Below are 21021 nucleotides of genomic sequence, written 5' to 3'. Positions count from 1 at the left end.
TTGGTTGTGCAATTGTGTTGGTTACTTATGGCAAATTAAGTTCAGAAATAAATACAAAATAATATAAATATTAAATATCACATTTTTTTTTACCTCAATTACCTTTATTCCTTCAAAACAAATAATTTTCTAAAAATTGTAAGAAAAAAATCTAAACGTGCAAAGCACGTGATCCATTACTAGTGAATAAGAGGACCCGGCAAAGCTAATTAAAATGGTGTCAACACTAAATATTAGGTGGTAGTATTTGATGTGGCAAACAATCAAAAGCGATCCATAGGCATGATTTATTGATAGCACAAGGAATCCACAGAATCAAAGGAATCTGTAGAATTCCAGCACAAGCTGGGCACAAGCTGGGAAAAAAACAAGAGAGTCAAAACAACTAGATGTTGCCTACAAGATCTATTTAAAACATTACACTGAAGGATTATTTATTTAAAAAACAACTTCTTGAAGCAAACTACTGGAAGTGAAATACAGATACGCAGCAGAATGGAGATCAGATGCTGGTAGTAGTGTCGGTTTCAAAACTATAGAGCTTCTTTTCAGGTTTTTCGAAGATGCCATGTCCGTAAGTGCGACTGATCATCTCAACCAGAAGAGGGAATTGCAACAATGAGTAAAGAACTATTGGAATAACAGAGAAAACTATGATTGGGTAGGAAATCCAAGCAACTTGTTTGATCAGCATCAGATAGAGAGCAGTACCAAATGATGCCATCATGGTGATTATCGATACGAACAAGCATGTGATTCCAAATATTAGCTTTGTGGGCAAGGACTTGAGAAAATCCCCTTCTGCATAACGTGCAGTGAGAATCCCCAAGAACATTAGAATTGATGTCGACGAAGTGAACAACGACAGTGCATTTGATGCCATAAAAATCAAAAATGATTTTGATTGAGTTTCTAGCATGACAGGGAGCCCTGTTTTACTATCATTACCACCTGGAACTGTGAAAGCTGTTGTAAACATGACTGCAGCGATGAGAGTTCCCACAATCATACTTGATCCTGCCGTATTTTTCATCCATCTTTCTCCCTCCTTAGCCAACACCTTATGCTCTTCAGTAAAGAGTTCAGAAGGTGTTTTATTATAGGCATTACGTTCTTCCTTCATCCTTGGTTGCACAATACTCTCAACTTCCTGCAAACTAATTCACGTCAGGAACAATCTCTCACTAGGACAGTACAAGTAAATAAAGAATCTTGCAGCTGCTATGTCACTATTTCATGACACAGTGACATGAGTTGCAACATAGAGATAGTTTGGCTGTCACAAGTACATTTGCAACATTGAAATTGTGCCACATACATTTTTTGTAGCATCATAAAAGCGACTGTCGTATTTGTTATGGGGCATGAGTTTAGGCAACATATCAGAATAATGCCACAAATCTACCGCAAAACCCTTTTTTTGTAGCTGAATGTTGATTTTTCGCGGCATTATCTGATGACGCATAAAGCCAAAATTCTTGTAGTTTCACGAGACATGAAAACAAAAAACATATGACTACGAATTGACTTTGAATTACATTGCTTACCTTAAACCATTGTATTTCCCTTTGCATTTGAAGAGCTGCTCCAGAAATCTTGTCAAGTTGAGACAATGGAGACAGCTTGGCTGCTAAATGTAGCAAATTGTTGCCGAAGAAATCATGCCTACGTGCTAGTATGCTCTTTCTTGTTTCCAAGGCATTTAAAAAGCTATAAATTTTCTCTTGGCGAAGCAGAATTGCATGTGAAAAAATTGTTCTGCCCTTTCCGTCTCTTTTATATATGATTGTGGTCTTATATTTGAAACTTTTATCAACGAACTCAATGATTCCTTGCTCAATCGCATCGTATAAAATTTTCATGATATCCATCTCTTCAAGGTCTTTCCTGCTCAATTTCCGGATTTCCTTAAATATGAGGTTCAGGAGTTCAATGGCATCTTTATGAATCAATTTCCTGTCATGACACAAACCAAGGCAACTGAATATGCTCCAACCGAGTCCATGCAAAACCTTCAGCACTGCAAGAAAACAGATACACATAGGATGAATTAAATGAGATGGAAAGCCATTAGTACCATGAATGCTTCAAATGTGAGATCAAAGGGAATAAAACAGAAGTCTAGCAGTTATTTAGTTGCACAACAGCATAAGGGCCTCTTCACAACTAAACAGACATGAAACTAGTATTATATGTCTTCAGAGATAGAAACTTGCATGCCTGCTTAGTGCATATGAAGTGCCAAATGAGTTGTACAGCAAAAAAAAGAGCAGAACTTGTGAACAGATATATGATAGGAATAATGCCTATTGGAATGTACAAAGAATGAAAAGCTCAGAGAAAGATGGTAAGGATAGGAAAGAGTTAACAACTATTTATAAAATTTTCCCAATTTCTTTCATTTTTTCTTCTTTCTCAAACCTTTTCTCAATTTCTCTTGTTTTCTTCTAAATCAAGTTGAAACTCATAAGAATCCGGATCATCAAGTAAGGGAGAGCTAAGAACTACAGCTTTGCCTGCTTACCAAGGTAATTTTTACTTAATTAATAGTTATTGGATTTTAAGAAAACAAAAAAGAATTAAAACATGATATTTATGAAGGAGAAATAGCAATATAATAAAAAGTGGCACAGAGAGTGGCACAAGATATGAGACAGAAGATCCGTTGCGTGAGAAAAATGGCTTTGCCTAAAAAAAGTGAAACCCATGAGAATCCTTAAGTTTAGCAATCGTATTTATGCACACATGTGAATGAAAAATCCCTTGTTCTTATCCTTAAAAGGACATAATCTTTTATCTTTAATAATCTTCTATCTTTTTTTTTCAAAAAAAAAAAATCTTTTTTCTTCTTTTATTTTAATAATCTTTCATTCCTACTAGAAAAGGCTCCAAAATGTTGGACTTAATCCTATTAAACTTGACCTTTCCTCTGGCTTCTCCCAATCATGGATAGCCCAATTCAAACACCCAAAGGACTGTGAATGGGCCGGTTAGGTCTGAGCTGAGCTCCATCGGTCCAACAAATTTGGGATTAAGCCTTAAGGTTTAACTGATCTAATCATAGCTTGAATCTAAACATAAAGGCCGACTTAATCGCGCTTGGGGCTTCATTAGGCTCTGCCCAATTAAGCGTCGCCTGAATAATTTTACATGTAAGTATATATATTTTATAAGGTAAATCTTTTCCTTTTCAATTTTTTTGATAGTGTAAGTAAAAGGGTTTAAATCTGAAATTTTTCACTGACAGTGTTTACACTATCAAATCATTGAATCCATATCCATATGATCCATGACACATGTGTAATAGTTGAATTTCAAACTCAAAGTTAGTGGAGTTGTCATTCATCCAAAATTGATAGCGTATACACTATCAGAATATAATATAGAAGATTAATACTATTTTATGGATCGTGCTGTAGTGAAGACAAGTTATTGGATCTTAAGAAAATAAAAAAGAACTAAAATATGATATTTATAATGAAGAAATATCAGTATAATAAAAAGTGGAATAGAGAGTAAGATAGAAGATTCGTTGTGAAATAAAACACACTCCATTTTGTCATCTAGCTACAGCAAAAATTGAGAGAAAAAAGAAAAGCTAGAGAGAAGATTCCTAACCCAAAAATGTTTTGCAACAGAAGGAATTTTGGAAGACGAAATTTGATATTTGACATACCAAAGCTAGTAATCTGTAGGCCTCGATTTCCTGTCAAATTCGTTTCATGATCAGTAATCTCAATGCTGTGGTCTCCAATCATGCTTGCTTTTGTTGTCTGATCATCTTTAGCAGAATCTGTTGGACTCCCCAATGGAGAATCTCCCATTAGACCTGGGGCATAAATACAGAGTATAAGTAGCATTCTCCAACACTAGTATGTTATTGGAAGATTTTATACTGACATAACAATCAAAATTCAAATTTCATACTGATATGGCAATTAAAATTCGTAGAAAGTAAGAAAAAAAATGCACAATGGCTATTATTCTTAGATTGTTTTCCTCATCACTGAATTAGAGTGCATAATATTGTTCTTCATTATATACAAGTCAGTGATCATTATTAAAACATTAACCCTGGGATTTGATGTAAAAGTAAAGTAGAACTGGAAAAGGGACACTAACATGAATGGATCCATCTTTTCCAGAAAACAAGTTTGGTTCCACTAGGAAATGCAGATGGCTTGTGAGCCAGTAACTGGAGAGCATAGTCACCATTATGATCTGGGGTGACACCAAGTTTTCGATATTGTCGAAGTAGCATTGAAGCAACATCTGTAGCAATCAGAAAGGGGTTAGGGGCACATATATTGAAGAAGGGTTTGATGCAGATTGGTATATTGCCTCTTACATCCACAATCTTACCATACATTTCTGCTGTAATCAGGGAATTAAGCAGTGTAGCTCCATTCTCACCCACCCCTGGGCGAAATAACCCTCTTGGTGTCTCCGAGTATAGATAATCAACCATATGCTTTTGACCATACAAAGCAGCCACTATGACAGGAAGCTGCCCATCAAGTCCGTCATTCTCCTTGATAAGAAGCCCGTCATTTTTTTCCACGATTTTTTTTGCCAACTTTGTTACACCACGGATTGCAGCAAAAGTTAGAGCTGTGCATCCATTGTCATTAACCATTTCCAAGTCTGCTTGTTCCATTCTCCTCAACAGTTCCTTTGCAATTTTCATGTGTCCATTTACAATGGCAAATTGAAGTGCAGTTCCTCTATGTGATGAAATTATGGCCCTAACAGCGCCTGGATCTTGATCAAGGAGACTTTTTGTGCGATCAAAATCGCCTGTTGCAATTGCTATGTACAAGGGCCTATAGCGACGGTACTCTTTTGGTCCTGTAAACATTAGAATTTGTTTCGAATAATATCTCTAGTATGGTCATCTATCATAATTAATGAGCTCGTAGAAGGCACAATAGAAATCTGAATGAGTATAAAAATTTGAAGAAGTCCGGAAAAACAGAAAAACAGCAATAATATTGTCATTGGATATTAAGCAATGACTAAATGAAAATTCCAGATGTGGAAGATATATTCTAAGTACTCTTTTGGAAAATTAGGCCTCCCAACTCGCAAGTCTCTGCCATTGTTTGGCACAGCAGAGCTACTACAGATGAATTGGAGTTTATTTTGACGTAACGTACAGCAAAATTCCCCATTGAAGAATTGCTTGCTAAATGAGCAAAAGAAAACTAATCAAATGGAATAAGCAAAAACATAAAGTAAACCTGCAATTGCTGAGTCATAACTTTTCTCGTGATACCACATGATTCAAAATACTTATCGAATGAACCATAGTGTTCTTAAAATTTGTCGAAGAGAGAAAACTTCTTCAATTCACTTCTAAAATTATATGTGAAACCGTAAACATTTCATAGCAACATGATCGAGAGTTACCTTCTTCTTCAACACGGCTGCTTTCATCTTCACGATCACCTTTTGCAAATATTTTCTTGGGCCTTAGTTTTTCCACCAAATGCTTCCATGCAACTACCGCAGAAGTGTGAGCTTCCTTAAGTTTAACATATGTGCCTGTTCCACAAGAAAGTTGGATGGCATGCAAGGCCAATGCATTCTTCTTCTTCCATTCCTCATGTTCTTGTTTCTTTTCTTCTCCATATTCTTGTCTCTCATCGTTTATAGGATCTTTCTCCTCTCCAGAAACAACACCCCAAAGGCCATGACCAACCAAATAATGTTCCAAGCATCTTTTCCATTCCTCATAGTTCTCCTCAGTGAACTCCTCGGGAACAATTCCGATTGCTGCTCTACCAATTCTATCATCTCCTGCTTAGATGCATAATCAGAAAGAGCTGTGAGATTAACTGATAGTCCTTTCAACTGCTCGTTGGACTCAAAATCAAACTAACAGTGAAGGCTCCTTTGCAGCAATATTGATGGCTCAAAATGTAACGGATTGGGACTCAAAAATTGCCAGTACCAGTGCTAGATCGTACCCATTTGGCTGGTTCGACCGGTTGAAAAGGAAACCGGAGTACAATGAAAAATAAATAACCCGTCAAAAACCGTCCAAATTGGTCAAAACAGCTTACATGGTTGAACCGGCCAGTTATTTACTAGAAATTTTTTTCATAGTATTATTCAGATTTTCTAATTCTGAAGTGAATAAAAAACTGTATCTTTGACTCAATCAAACTAAAAGCTCATTTGATTCATCCATTGATTCGGGTCTAAACATATTGCCCAGTATTATTGTAAAAGACACTATATATACGCTAAACCAATACTTGTGAATATTACAACGCAAAAGACCATAATAACATTGTTCATCCGCATGACTTATCACATTTTCAAGATTTCTTCCATCTTCTATCTCCACCACACAAAGTCCAATTAGGGGAATTTGAATGATAAAATGTTACCTATAATGGTCTATGACATATTGTTGAGAAAGTCAAACTATAATGGATCTAGATAATATAATTTGAAGATGTCACTTATACCATATGACTTTATTGATGTTACAATGATCACGTGCAAAACCGTAGATCAAGCTTATGAATATGGCTCATTACTTGAATATTAAAAGTGGTTATTTGAAAAAAAAAAATAGAGTCATTTATTGACTATTACAACTGCTGCTATATAATGCTCAAAATTATGAGCAAAAGGATCATCATCGAGAGCCTTATAAGATTTTGCATTTTGGCTATTTCCTACAACTCGAATGAAATTGGGAAAAAAGGAACAAATGGATAACAGCATGGCTTTTGTACTAACAATAAGTCAATAAAATGTTGTAATGAGCAGGGAATCAGGGAAAAAAATACATTTTTCAGACTAACCTGAAGTTTTCGTCATCCTTTAGCCGTAATCTTTTGTAACAGAGAAAGTGAAACTAATACAGTCATTGTATTACGACTAATACTTGCATTTATAGATGCATAAAACATTCTTAGGCCAAATATGAAATTAACAATATGCTTACTCTCTGTTTAAGTGATTCTCATTCTTATCTCTTTTGCACTTTTTTTTTCCTTTTTGTCTATCTTGTTTCTGACTAAAGAGATGTAACTTGGAGTAAAGTGGTTCGAGATGCGGCCATAATATTATTCCCACGTGGTTCACATGTCAAGGTTCCACTATGTGCATTAAAAAAAAAAAAAGTGGGATTCACTGTATAAATTGTTTGATTAAGCTAACAATCTTAGGGAGGGGGCGGAATATCTATTCATGATCCAAAAACTTGCCAGGCCCAATTTGATCCGTCCCAAGAAACACTGTATATTCGTTCTGCATTTTGTTACCGAAGCAGGTTAAGGGGGGCTCTCTACGATTGCTGAATGGAATCATGGATATGATCACAATTTTGGTGGTGGAATTTGAAATTTACCAAAAGTGCTTCACTTTTACGGGTCAATTCTGAGAACCCCTTTAGTTGAACTCTGGAATCACTGCCCTTTTGTTTCAATTAGGGATGTAAACGAGTCGAACCGAATTGAGTTTCGGTTTAATCGAGTCGAGTCTCAACATAATTTTACAAAACTCGAGCTCGAATTCGACAAGTTCAAAATGTCAAGTTCGAGGTTAAAAAATAAAAAATAATTATTTTATTTTTAAAAAATGAATAAAATAATAATTTTTCTTAACAAATAATAAAATATTAGAGATATATATGTAATTTTACTATTAAAAAAATAAAAATATATATAATCGAGTTCGATCCGACTCGTGAGCTAACGAACTTAATATTTTTGAACTTGAATTCGAACTCGAGTCGAGCTCAGATTCGACCCGCTTGCAATCAGCTCGCAAGCGATTCGATGTGTTTGTAGCCCTAGTTTTAACTGCATCAATGCACATTTTTGATACCCAATGTTTGGTTTGTATGTCAAATTAGTCTCTAATATTTTGACCAAAATAAAAGTGATTCTCAAAGTTTCTGATTTTAGACAAATTTAAGACAATTAACCAAAAATTGCAATAACTAAGAGTCAATACCAAATCGTTGTTAGTTGAAAATTTTAACTTTGCATTTTTGGTTCCTAATGTTTTGAAATTTCAATTAATATTTTAAATAGTTATCGTTAGGATTTTAAATATATGAAAAATGCATCCCTTGATCACAATAACCTTCCTGAAACCACTTCAAATTGGCACAACATAATTATTTAGCAGAAGGGGCACCACTTTGTTAATACACAAATAATATTCAAAATAAAAACTAGCACAAGAAAATAGAAAAACTAATTTTCTATTACATAACATTATTCTAATTATTACTACACAAATTCTTGTATGACTTGTGAATGTGGACCTTCGAATGTTTATAGTTTGGGATAGCAATTATTAAAGCTAGTAAAAGTAGGTACAAACATCAACTACTTATGGGAATGTTTTAAAAAAGTGTAAATTTCAGTGGTTAAACACTTTTTAAGATGCACCTTTTATAGTTAAAAAAGAATTGTCCATTTACACTCCTTGTGCTCTAGGTTTAAGTGGAAAACAAACCAAAACACACTCAGTAAAAGGAGGATTTAACATACACGCTCCAATAATGTGATTGGTTATTTGATTTTAGTGTGAGGATTTAGGGACATTTTTCTTCCAGAAATGCCTCCCAAATGAACGTTATCTATCTATAAAAATGTTAGGCTTTTTATAAATGGTAAACATTCATATGGAGGCATTTTCGAAAGAAAAACATAACTAAGACCTCACATTACTTGGATCAAGTAATGTGATGCACTGTAGGAGCAATTATAGTGAAATGTCCATTGACGGAGTATGTTTCTATTTGACTTCCAAGGGGTGTAAGTAGATATTTTTGAAGCATAAGGGATGTATTTTAAAAAGCGCTTAACTACAAGGGGTGTATAAGAAATTTACCTTTAAAGAACTTCATTTTGTTTTTTCTTGTCTTTCCTACCTATTAAAATAAGACTTTCCATAGGAAAGTTTTAAAATATTAACTTTCATGTTTGTATACATTGATGATTTTACTAAATAATTCAAATACTTCTAAAAAATATTTACTTCCTTTTAAACTTAAATGATAAGACATTCAAATGGAAAAAAGAAATATGATCAAGTTAATTTAAATATAGTATATATTCTTCATATTCTAAAGGCATGTTTTAATTCAGAATTTAATTTCAACATAAGTGGCCAAATGATACATCTCATTATCAATTAATAATTCATCGTGCAGAACAACAAACGCATACCTTATGCCAATTTTGTAACCAACTATGCTATAGAGAAAAAGCATATGCATAATTAGTGGCATGAAAATATGAAATGAAAACAAAAAAAAATGAAGTTTAATAAATTTTCCTTGTATTTTTCATTAGAAATTCTAGTACATGTCTAACAAAATTTTGATTCAATTCACATCTCATTTCATTCTAAAACATCACTACCAGTATTTAGAACTTAAGGAACTATAATGATTCAAAGTTCAAATATTGGAGACCCAAAGTGTAAATTCAAAACTGTTGACTGACACCAATTTACTTTTGACAATCAACCATTGTTGAATTTCTATTAATTGTCCAAAATATGCCCATAAATAGTAGCTTTTGGGACTAAATTTTAATTGTTTCAAATACTGGGGACTAGTTTAGTACATAGGGCAAACATAAGAGACCAAACTTGCATCTCTTCCTTTTCTCAATTAACCTCAATTTGACCTACATCACTTTAGAATGTTATTTAGGCTTTCAGTAAGAGCTAAGAAGTCATTTTTGACCTATGTGAAAATAACCTTGACCTCTTTTGCTTTAAAATTCAAATCCGTTGTTCCTAACCTCTTTTACAAAGCAATTGTTTTAGACTTCCTATCTTGTCCCCTGTGTGCCTATATTTGAACAATTTTGCTTTGTTTAAAAGCATTGGGGTTGAGAGCCTACAAGAATACACTTTACCCTCCTGTGATATACGGATTTTTCACATAATTTTCTATAGTTTCAAAAATTATATATAACACCCTCATAATTTGAATTAAAGTGTCAAAGCGACGGAATAATCATTTGTAACGGAACTCATAAAAATATTGAAATTACCCTTGCTTAAAAATTAAAATGGCTAAAGTGACCAAAATATATAAACATAAGATGTATGAAACTCTAACCCTGTATAGTTTTATATTTTATCATATAACCCTTTTATGGTTTAGTGCTTTATATAACCCTCGGTGATTAATAAATAATTTTTAACTTTAAATAGGGGCACTTTTGACATTGTAGTTGACTCCATTATTGAATGCAAATTTCGCTATTTTGACTCTTTAATCTAAATTATGAGGGAGTTATGTATATTTTTTGAAAACTTAGGAAGGTTATGTTACAAGGTGCTAAATCACAGGGGTTAAAGTGTATTTTACCCAAAAAATAAAGGGCATGTGATGACTTAGATATCTGAGCGTAACTTGTGAAGATGATTCTTTATTAGCGCATACAAGACATTTTGACTTGACCTAGGGCAAAATTATAGAAAATGGAGAAAATATGAGAAATGGAGGTGACACTTTGACGCAATTGGAATTTGGAGCAGCAAATTGATATTGGAGTAGTGGCAGGTTGTCGTTTGAGTTTACTCTCTTTTCTTTACAAAACCTAGACAGGATAAAAGGAAGTCAAGTATTCCAATATCATTCACTCTTTGATAACTTTAAAAACGAAAAAACAAAAACAGAACAAAACAAAAAAGATTCAGAACTATTTGAAAATAAGTAAATAACATTATCCTAGAAAAGAGTCAAGAAAATGAAAAGGCAAGTTTTGTAGTGCCCATCATCTTGATTGTTTGCAAAGAACTGAAAAATTCACTTGTTGCCTTATATATGTAATATTAACATCCTTAAGTTGACATTTGGGATAAAGGAGGTGATACCATGTAATTTCCTTCCACAAGAACTTGCCAAGAAGAAAAGTCCAAAAAATTCTGTGTTAAGTTTGAAGAAAAAAAAGAAAAATATATTATAAGGGTATTCAACACATATTATGGTAAAAGGTACTCCACGTCCTAAAATTAGCTTAGTTGGCAAGGACAATACTCAGGTAAGGACAATAATCAGGTAACTCAGAAGTCACTCAATTTACTTAGTCTTCCATTGTTCAAATCCTTCTCTTTTCTAAGGCTTCAAGTCCCTCCCATGCCGCAAAGAAAAAATGATAATGAACTGATGAAATAATGGCACAGGCTATTAAATGCATGTTATTACTAAGTTTTTTCGGCTCAACGAGGGCTCCTAGGCAGATAAAAGTTTCTATAGAAATTTTTAACATGGGAAAATTTTAACAAATGAAACTTTAAAATGTTTACAATTAGGAGGGCATGCAGGGATTCCACCAGAAGCTGTAGTTTACCTTGAGATGTTACATAAGGAATGGATAGATAAAAGTCACTCTCGGTTACTCTATATTTTTCCTCTGAAATCACAGTTTCAGGGAAAGAACTGCTGGAGGTTGTTGGGATTTGACACCTCCGCTGATGCTGTCGAGTTGCAGGACGGCATGTATAATTTAGGGTTAATTTCACTTTGTACTCTTCAATTACACTTAAATTTTTGAATTTCTAAACGAGACAAAATTATGAAATCTGTCCCATTTGAGTAAAATCTATCTCATTCAAATAGCCTCCAAGTCTTGGACAATGGTATCATGTGGTATACTGCTCTCCTTCATCTTTGGAAGATTGTTCTACATGACTTTTTATATTGATTTGTGGATTGATTTTTAATGAGACTTTTGTTTGCACGGCGTAGTACAAACTTTTCACTCAAGGGGAAAATCATAAATGAGATAATGTGGCCGGGGGAGGGGAGAAGTGCTTTGGATAGTTCGAGGGGAGAAAGTGTAAGTGAGAGATCCCTCGGTTTCAAACCCTCCACTTACACTAAAAAAATAATAATAATAAATGAGATGATGTGAAATCATTTTTGGAAGTAAAATCTGAAAATAACCAAGTTACTCTTATTTTCTTGTTACTTGTTTGCTTCTCAAAAATTCGAATAATATTACCTATTGTCATTGCTTGTTGTCTCTAAAAACATGAAAGAAAGAAAGAAACACAAAAGATTTTCAGTTTTTTCTTGATATAACGTGGTTTGACATCCTCATCGTAAGCATGGTAAACAATCATTGATAGGGAACATTAAAATGATTTAGGACTTCACTAAATTCTTTGAAATCAAAAAGTGAAGGGTTATCAATTAATTAAAGAGAACACCGTAATCACTTTGGATTTTGTCGAGTTATTTCTGTTATCAAATAAGTGAAAGATATTTTAGACATTACCCAGAAAAAATACGATTATAATACCTACAGCTATATCATTTACTCATATCAAGAACACTGATGTTAGATTTGATTCAAGGTTTATCCTCATAGCACAACCAACAATGATGCTAAGGAATCCCATCTTTGCTGCATTTGCTAACACTATATAATCTATCTGTCTATATATCTATCTGTTATCTATTACCCTATCTCTCTATTATCTATTTATCTATTATCTATTACCCTATATGATAGGTTGCATTTTTGTCATTTAATTTATGATTGTTTTCCCCTTGATTTCGGTCAAATATTGCATTAATTGATGGATTTTACTCAAATTTGGTAATTGGTGTTGGTTGTAGAGATCCAGAACAATTGTAGTGATAGTTACAAAAGTGAAACATCCTTTAAGTTATGGTGAACTAAACAAAAAATATATTTTTTTCTATAAAATATCCAATTTCAAAGAGTACTTCAAAGGTAATAAATAATCTTAGTATCTTGCAATCTTTAATCATATAAACTCTATAATCATAAAGTATATCATCAATGAGAAATACAAATAAGTTTCACCAAATCAAAGTATTTCTCTTCAAAGTTAAGCTAGTTAAACTCGAACAATGAAATTTCAATATATTTAAATACTATTATAACTACAATAGCACTATAGATCATTTTACAATCCAGTATTAGCAAAAAAATATAATTAGAAAAACTCATTAAAGCTAACAAAAAATTCATAGAATGACTTAAAGGGGAACAATAAATTATTCAAAAAGTAAAAAATTTTAACTAAAAAGACATAAAAGAGAACATTTAGGTTATCCAAATGTAATCAAAAAACAAAAATATTGATACTATTACAAAATAAAAATGCTCTGGGGACAAAGAATGCTTTATTACTTGTGCAATTGTGTTGGTTACTTATGACAAACTAAGTTCAGAAACACATTTTTTTTTATCTCAATTAAATTTATTCCTTCAAAACTTTAAGAAAAAAAATCTAAAAGCATCATATTCACGTTGAAAGCGTGCACGTGATCCATTACTAGTGAATAAGAGAACCCGGCAAAACCAATTAAAATAGTGTCAACACTAAATGTTAGGTAGAATTTGATGTGGCAAACAATCAAAAGCAATCCATAGGCATGATTTATTGATAGCTCAAGGAATCCACAGAATCAAAGGAATCTGTAGAATTCCAGCACAAGCTGGAAACAAAACAAGAGAGTCAAAACAACTAGATGTTGCCTACAAGATCTATTTAATGCATTACACTGAAGGATTAATTATTTAAAAAACAACTTCTTGAAGCAAACTACTGGAAGTGAAATACAGAATGTCATGATACGCAGCAGAATGGAGATCAGATGCTGGTAGTAGTGTCGGTTTCAAAACTATAGAGCTTCTTTTTAGGTTTTTCGAAGATGCCATGTCCGTAAGTGCGACTGATCATCTCAACCAGAAGAGGGAATTGCAACAATGAGTAAAGAGCTATTGGAATAACAGAGAAAACTATGATTGGGTAGGAAATCCAAGCTACTTGTTCGATCAGCATCAGATAGAGAGCAGTACCAAATGATGCCATCATGGTGACAATCGATACGAACAAGCATGTGATTCCAAATATTAGCTTTGTGGGCAAGGACTTGAGAAAATCCCCTTCTGCATAACGTGCAGTGAGAATCCCCAAGAACATTAGAATTGATGTTGAAGAAGTGAACATCGACAGTGCATTTGATGCCATAAAAATCAAAAATGCTTTCTGTTGAGTTTCTAGCATGACAGGGAGCCCTGTTTTATTATCATTGCCACCCGGAACTGTGAAAGCTGTTGTAAACATGACTGCAGCGATGAGAGTTCCCACAATCATACTTGAACCTGCCGTATTTTTCATCCATCTTTCTCCCTCCTTAGCCAACACCTTATGCTCTTCAGTAAAGAGTTCAGAAGGTGTTTTATTATAGGCATTACGTTCTTCCTTCATCCTTGGTTGCACAATACTCTCAACTTCCTGCAAACTAATTCACGTCAGGAACAATCTCTCACTAGGACAATACAAGTAAATAAAAAATCTTGCAGCTGTTATGTCTCTATTTCATGACACAGTGACATGAGTTGCAACACAGAGATAGTTTGGCTCTCTTTACGACACCTATAAATGCCGCTATTAGATGCCTGCCACAAGTACATTTGCAACATTGAAATTGTGCCACACACATTTTTTGCAGCATCATAAAAGCCAAAATTCTTGTAGTTTCATGAGACATGAAAATAAAAACATATGCCTACGAATTGACTTTGAATTAAATTGCTTACCTTAAACCATCGTATTTCCCTTTGCATTTGAAGAGCTGCTCCAGAAATCTTGTCAAGTTGAGACAATGGAGACAGCTTGGCTGCTAAATGTAGTAAATTGTTTCTGAAAAAATCATGCCTACGTGCTAGTATGCTCTTTCTTGTTCCCAAGGCATTTAAAAAGCTATAAATTTTCTCTTGGCGAAGCACAATTGCATATGAAAAAATTGTTCTGCCCGTTTCGTCTCTTTTATATATGATCCCGGTCTTATATTTGAAAATTTTATCAACGAACTCAATGATTCCTTGCTCAATCGCATCGTATAAAATTTTCATGATATCCATCTCTTCAAGGTCTTTCATGCTCAATGTCTCGATTTCCTTAAATATGAGGGTCAGGAGTTCAATGGCATCTTTATGAATCACTTTACTGTCATGACACAAACCGAGGCAACTTAATATGCTCCAACCGAGTCCACGCAAAACCTTCAATACTGCAAGAAAACAGATACACATAGGATGAATTAAATTAATGAGATGGCAAAATGTGAGATCAAAGGGAATAAAACAGAAGTCTAGCAGTTTATTAGTTGCACAACAGCGTAAGGGCATCTAAAGCATTGTCATCCTCGACTAAAGAGCCTCTTCACAACTACAACTAGTATTATAAGCCTCTTCACTACTAAAACTAGTATTATATGTCTTCAGAGATTGAAACTTGCATGCCTGCTTAGTGCATATGAAGTGTCAAATGAGTTGTACAGAAAAAAAGATGAGTTAAAAAAGTGGCATTATCACTTGATACTGACACTGTAAAAGAACAGAACTAGACAGACAAACTTGTGGACAGACATATGATAGGAATAATGCCTATTGGAATGTACAAAGAATGAAAAGCTCAGAGAAAGATGGTAAGGATAGGAGAGAGTTAACAACTGTTTATAAAACTTTACTAATTTCTTCCATTTTTTCTTCCTTCTCAAACCTTTTCTCAATTTCTTTTGTTTTCTTCTAAATCAAGGTGAAACTCATAAGAATCCGGATCAATCAAGTAAAGGAGAGCTAAGAACTACAGATTTGCCTACTTACCAAGGTAATTTTAGTGGCAGAGAACAATGGTTTTGCCTAAAAAAAGTGAAACCCATAAGAATCCTTAAGTTTAGCAGTCGTATTTATGCACACATGTGAATGAAAAATCCCTCGTTCTTATCCTTAAAAGGACACAATCTTTTATCTTTAATAATCTTCTATCTTTTTTTTTTCAAAAGAAAAAAACTGTTTTCTTCTTTTATTTTAACAATCTTTTATTCTTACTGGAAAAGGCTCCAAAATGTTGGATTCAATCCTATTAAACTTGAACTTTACTCTGGCTTCTCCCAATCATAGATAGCCCAATTCAAACACACAAAGGACTGTGAATGCCGCGGATCGGTCCGAGCTCAGCTGCATCGGCCCAAAAATTTGGCATTAAGTACCATTTAAAATTGATGATGTATACACTATCAGAATATAATATAAAAGATTAATACTATTTTATGGATCGTGCTGCAGTGATGACAAGTTATTGGATTTTAAGAAAATAAAAAAGAACTAAAATATGATATTTATAAACAAAAAATAGCAATATATTAAAAAGTCAAACAGAGAGTGGGATAGAATATCCGTTGCGAAATACAACGCACTCCATTTTGTCATCTAGCTACGGCAAATATTGAGAGAAAAAAGAAAAGCTAGGGAGGAGATTCCTAACCCAAAATGTTTTGCAACAGAAGGAATTTTGGAAGACGAAATTTGATATTTGACATACCAAAGCTAGTAATCTGTAGGCCTCGATTTCCTGTCAAATTCGTTTCACCATCACTAGAATGATGAATCTCAATGCTGTGGTCTCCAATCATGCTTGCTTTTGTCGTCTGATCATCTTTAGCAGAATCTGTTAGACTCCCACATGGAGAATGTCCCATTAGACCTGGGGCATAAATACAGAGTATAAGTAGCATTCTCCAACACTAGTACACAATTACTATATGCGGCAAGTTCGTATTCTTTTTATTGGAAGATTTTATACTGACATAACAATCAAAATTCAAATTTCATACTGATATGATGATTAAATTCGTAGAAAGTAAGAAAAAAAATGCACAATGGCTATTATTCTTGGATTGTTTTCCTTATCACTGAATTAGAGAGCATAATATTGTTCTTCATTATATACAAGTCAGTGATCATTATTAAAACATTTACCCTGGAATTTGATGTAAAAGTAAAGTAGAACTGGAAAAAGGACACTAACATGAATGGATCCATCTTTTCCAGAAAACAAGTTTGGTTCCACTAGGAAATGCAGATGGCTTGTGAGCCAGTAACTGGAGAGCATAGTCACCATTATGATCTGGGGTGACACCAAGTTTTGGATATTGTAGAAGTAGCATTGAAGCAACATCTGTAGCAATCAGAAAGGGGTTAGGGGCACATATATTGAAGAAGGGTTTGATGCAGATTGGTATATTGCCTCTTGCATCCACAATCTTACCATACATTTCTGCTGTAATCAGGGAATTAAGCAGTGTAGCTCCATTCTCACCCACCTCTGGATGTAGTTGCTCTTTTGGTGTCACCGAGTATAGATAATTAACCATATGCTTTTGACCATACAAAGCAGCCACGATGACAGGAATCTGCCCATCATCAAGCTTATTTTCCTTGCTAAGTAGACTACCATTTTTTTCCACGATTGCCCTTGCCAACTTTTTTTCACCACTGATTGCAGCAAAAGTAAGAGCTGTGCATCCATAGTCATTAACCATTTCCAAGTCTGCTTGTCGCATTCTCCTCAACAGTTCCTTTGCGATTTTCATGTGTCCAGTTAGAATGGCAAATGGAAGTGCAGTTTCTCCATGTGATGTAATTTTGGCCCTAACAGAGTCTGGATCTTGATCAAGGAGACTTTTTGTGCGATCAAAATCGCCTGTTGCAATTGCTATGTTCAAGGGCTTATAGCGAAGGTACTCTTTTGGTCCTGTAAACATTAGAATTTGTTTCGAATAATGTCTCTAATATGGTCATCTATCATAACTAATGAGCTCGTAGAAGGCACAATTGAAATCTGAATGAGTATAAAAATTTCAAGAAGTCCGGAAAAACAGAAAAGAGCAATAATATTCTCATTGGATATTAAGCAATGGACTAAATGAAAATTCCAGATGTGGAAGATATATTCTAAGTACACTTTTGGAAAATTAAGCCTTCCAACTCTCAAGTCTCCGCCATTGTTTGGCACAGCAGAGATGGCACAGATGAATTGGAGTTTTATTTGAAGTAAAGTACAGCAAAATTCCCTAGTGAAGAATTGCTTGCTAAATGAGCAAAAGAAAACTAATCAAATGGAATAAGTAAAAACATAAAGAAAACCTGCAATTGCTGAATCATAACTTTGCTCCTGATACCACATGATTCAAAAAACTGATCGAATGAACCATTGTGTCCTTCAAAATACTTATCGAATTGACTTCTAAAATTATATGTAAAACCGTAAACATTTCATAGCAACATGATCGAGAGTTACCTTCTTCTTCAACACGGCTGCTTTCATCTTCAGGATCACCTTCCGCCCATATTCTGTGGGGCTTCAGTTTTTCCACCAAATGCTTCCATGCAACTTCCGCAGAAGTGTGAGCTTCCTTAAGTTTAACATATGTGCCTGGTCCACACGAAAGTTGGATGGCATGTAAGGCCAATGCATTCTTCTTCTTCCATTCCTCGTGTTCTTGGTTCTTTTCTTCTCCATAGTCTTGTGTCTCATCGTTTATAGGATCTTTCTCCTCTCCAGAAACAACACCCCAAAGGCCATGACCAACCAAATAATGTTCCAAGCATCTTTTCCATTCCTCATAGTTCTCCTCAGTGAGCTCCTCAGGAACAATTCCGATTGCTGCTCTACCAATTCTATCATCTCCTGCTTAGATACATAATCTTAAAGGATGCCAATGTCCAAGATATATAGGCGGGTGCACAATTTAATTAAAACACTTACCTGAACTTACAAAGAACATAGATAATAAACAAGTTTATTCCTATTAGTCAAAAAGCAACTAGAATTGGTCCCTTTAGCTTAAACTGTGTGTCAAATTAGAGGACATTAGAGCACTTTTGGAGGCTGGCTAGAAGGGCTCAAAGAGGGCATTTCCACAGAAAGAAAACACATAAAAAGTGAGGTATACGAATTTGCTTTCGTAAGATGGTATGGTTATCTGTTCGAACAATAATCAGAAAACGCTAGACGCAGCTTTGAAAATGCAAAATTAGACCTACCCAAAACCAAAAAAAAAAAAAGAATGCAAAATTAGGTCATTGTTCAGAAGCATACCAACCAAAGCTAGAGATCTTGAAACCAAGCGGCAAGATGAAATAACGAACCAGTAACAAATTTCCTTCTCAATTCGTCAAGAAATAAATGAAGGCATTCGTCCTGAACTTCATTAACTGATTAAACAACCTCACAACCCCATCAGATTTCTTCCTTATTTTGGCCATTTGGAATTATGGACTATGGAAAAGTCAAGAAATACTGCAAGACTAATATACTAAAGTCCCTGTTACTGTTTGCCACAATGGATTCCAAGAAGAGCAGTGAGTTCAACTGATCGTCCTTTCAAGAATTAGCCTCAACTACTCATTTTGACTCTCCCGTGATTCTACATCTAATTAAGGAATGCATGGTGATATTTCACTGTAAATCAAACCGATGAGTGGCCATGCAGAGACATTGAAGGCCTCACAATGTATGGTGCAGGCCCCCAAAATGTAGTTACAGACCCACGTCCCACTCCTGGCGGTACGGTTTAGGCAAAGCTTCATATTCCTATAGTTACCAAAAGCTTCTGTTTGTTTGGCGGAAAAGTGAAGTAAAATGAGGTAAAGAAAAAGGAACTTCATCACTTGTTTGGTTAACAAAAGAGATTCCACGGACTCAACATTACAAGATTTTTTAAATGGGTGCCCATAATTTGTATTAAAAAAATTCTAATGGATGTCTCAGAATAACTATTAAAACACCTAAATTACAATTTAACGTAGTCTATGAATACACACGCATCAAATCGTTCAGAAATAAATATTAGAGAACAGATCAGTTCTATTGTTAAGAGTGAAATTGGCCATTTTAACAATGGAAAATTTAAGTCATAAGTAGAAAAGTCACTCAATTCAGAAATATGACTTTGCACCTCTTTGGCTGCTTACAATTCCAATGGAATGAAAACAGGAAAAAAAAAGAAAAAGAAAAACCAAATGGGGTAAATGGAAAACAGCATGACTTTTATGCTAATCATAAGTGAACAAAATATCACAATTGAGCACTTATGTAGAATAAAATGAGGGAACCAAAAAAACATGCACTATTTCTTTGGTCTAACCTGAAACTTTTGCCATCCTTTGACCGTGAACTTTTGTAATAGAGGAAGCGAAACCATAATGGCGCCCTAAGCATTAATTAGCACCGGTATTTATAGAAGCACACATCAAAGTGATTCTGATTAATGGGAATAGCATTTATATATGTACTCTTTAGACAAAAAGTGATTCTGATTAATGGGAATAGCATTTATATGCGCTTTATACAATTAGTGATTCTCATTAATGGGAATAGCATTTACGTACACTTTTGCACTTTTTCTTTCTTGTTATCTATCTTGTTTCTGATTAATGATATGATGTAACATAAATTAAAGTGGTTATTCGATACAACTGTGATATGCTATTCCCATGTGTTTCACGCAATCAATGTAAATTGATTGATTTTTAGCTAATCAAATTCGAACGAGCTGCTAGTCTTACTTTTTTCATTGTAATTATGATAAGTATTAGTATGATTATTCACAGCTGATTTTTCTTCATTTTATTATTCATATTATTATTGTTATGATCATTATTAATATAATTATGACTACTATATTATATTAGTATTGATTTTATTTTTAACTTGGGTTTTAGTGAGACTCAATGGATACCCTCTTATTTTACCATGAAAATTAAAGGAGAAGAAGAAGAGTTAATTTCATGCATTTCCAACCTAATCTTTACATACATACATTGAGAACTTGTAAAGACTTATATATATTATGGTCCATGCAACCTCACTTCCGCAGACTCCTATAATAAACCATTAGAAACCAGAAGGCTACAGTTCACGAATATCAAAAGGCTGGTTTACAACTTATCACATATTACTGATAACATGGAAGAAAAGTTTCACCAAAAAAAAAAAAAAAGAGTTAATGTTCAATTTTGTATTTATTAGGTAAATTGGCATTTATCCTTAAGACCATAGTCATTTCATCCACTCACATATTTACTTTTTAGAAGCACTTCTTATTTAATTCTCCTAAAAAACTAACAATTTTTCTTCTTTGAATGTCGCAAAAGTTTTTAACACATGCAGTATACAACTCTTCTCGAATTAAACGTAATC

The 21021-nt window shown here is 34.0% G+C and overlaps 2 protein-coding genes across 2 annotated transcripts; both read right to left on the bottom strand.

Annotated features, from left to right (window-relative positions):
• Positions 1–3559: 3559 nt before the first annotated feature.
• Positions 3560–6834, bottom strand: LOC113776921. Its single transcript, XM_027321972.1, has 5 exons — positions 6819–6834; positions 5410–5799; positions 4123–4848; positions 3677–3829; positions 3560–3567 (listed from the first exon to the last, which is right to left on the bottom strand). Exons 1-5 carry the CDS (start codon positions 6832–6834, stop codon positions 3560–3562), a joined length of 1293 nt encoding a protein of 430 aa, XP_027177773.1.
• Positions 6835–13410: 6576 nt separating this feature from the next.
• LOC113777777 lies at positions 13411–20012 on the bottom strand. Its single transcript, XM_027322976.1, has 7 exons — positions 19967–20012; positions 18118–18507; positions 17086–17571; positions 16846–16995; positions 16360–16521; positions 14574–15046; positions 13411–14268 (listed from the first exon to the last, which is right to left on the bottom strand). The coding sequence occupies exons 1-7, from the start codon at positions 19980–19982 to the stop codon at positions 13621–13623; spliced, it is 2325 nt and encodes a 774-aa protein (XP_027178777.1). The 5' UTR covers positions 19983–20012; the 3' UTR covers positions 13411–13620.
• Between the last annotated feature and the right edge of the window lie 1009 nt (positions 20013–21021).

This window comes from Coffea eugenioides, chromosome 7 (assembly GCF_003713205.1).
Source record: "Coffea eugenioides isolate CCC68of chromosome 7, Ceug_1.0, whole genome shotgun sequence".
NCBI classification, from domain to species: Eukaryota; Viridiplantae; Streptophyta; class Magnoliopsida; order Gentianales; family Rubiaceae; genus Coffea; species Coffea eugenioides.
Note: the sequence above shows the minus strand (reverse complement) of the source record. Positions and strands in the feature narration are given on the sequence as shown.

What these genes read in the sequence shown, in the direction of transcription:
- LOC113776921 (XM_027321972.1), bottom strand. An exon ending in CAGCCGTGTTGAAGAAGAAG is followed by an intron (nt 4,849 to 5,409) that starts GTAACTCTCGAT and finishes TAATGTTTACAG; the next exon opens with GACCAAAAGAGTACCGTCGC. An exon ending in GAAAAGATGGATCCATTCAT is followed by an intron (nt 3,830 to 4,122) that starts GTTAGTGTCCCT and finishes TTTATGCCCCAG; the next exon opens with GTCTAATGGGAGATTCTCCA.
- LOC113777777 (XM_027322976.1), bottom strand. An exon ending in GATTACAGCAGAAATGTATG is followed by an intron (nt 16,996 to 17,085) that starts GTAAGATTGTGG and finishes TGATTGCTACAG; the next exon opens with ATGTTGCTTCAATGCTACTT. An exon ending in GAAAAGATGGATCCATTCAT is followed by an intron (nt 16,522 to 16,845) that starts GTTAGTGTCCTT and finishes TTTATGCCCCAG; the next exon opens with GTCTAATGGGACATTCTCCA.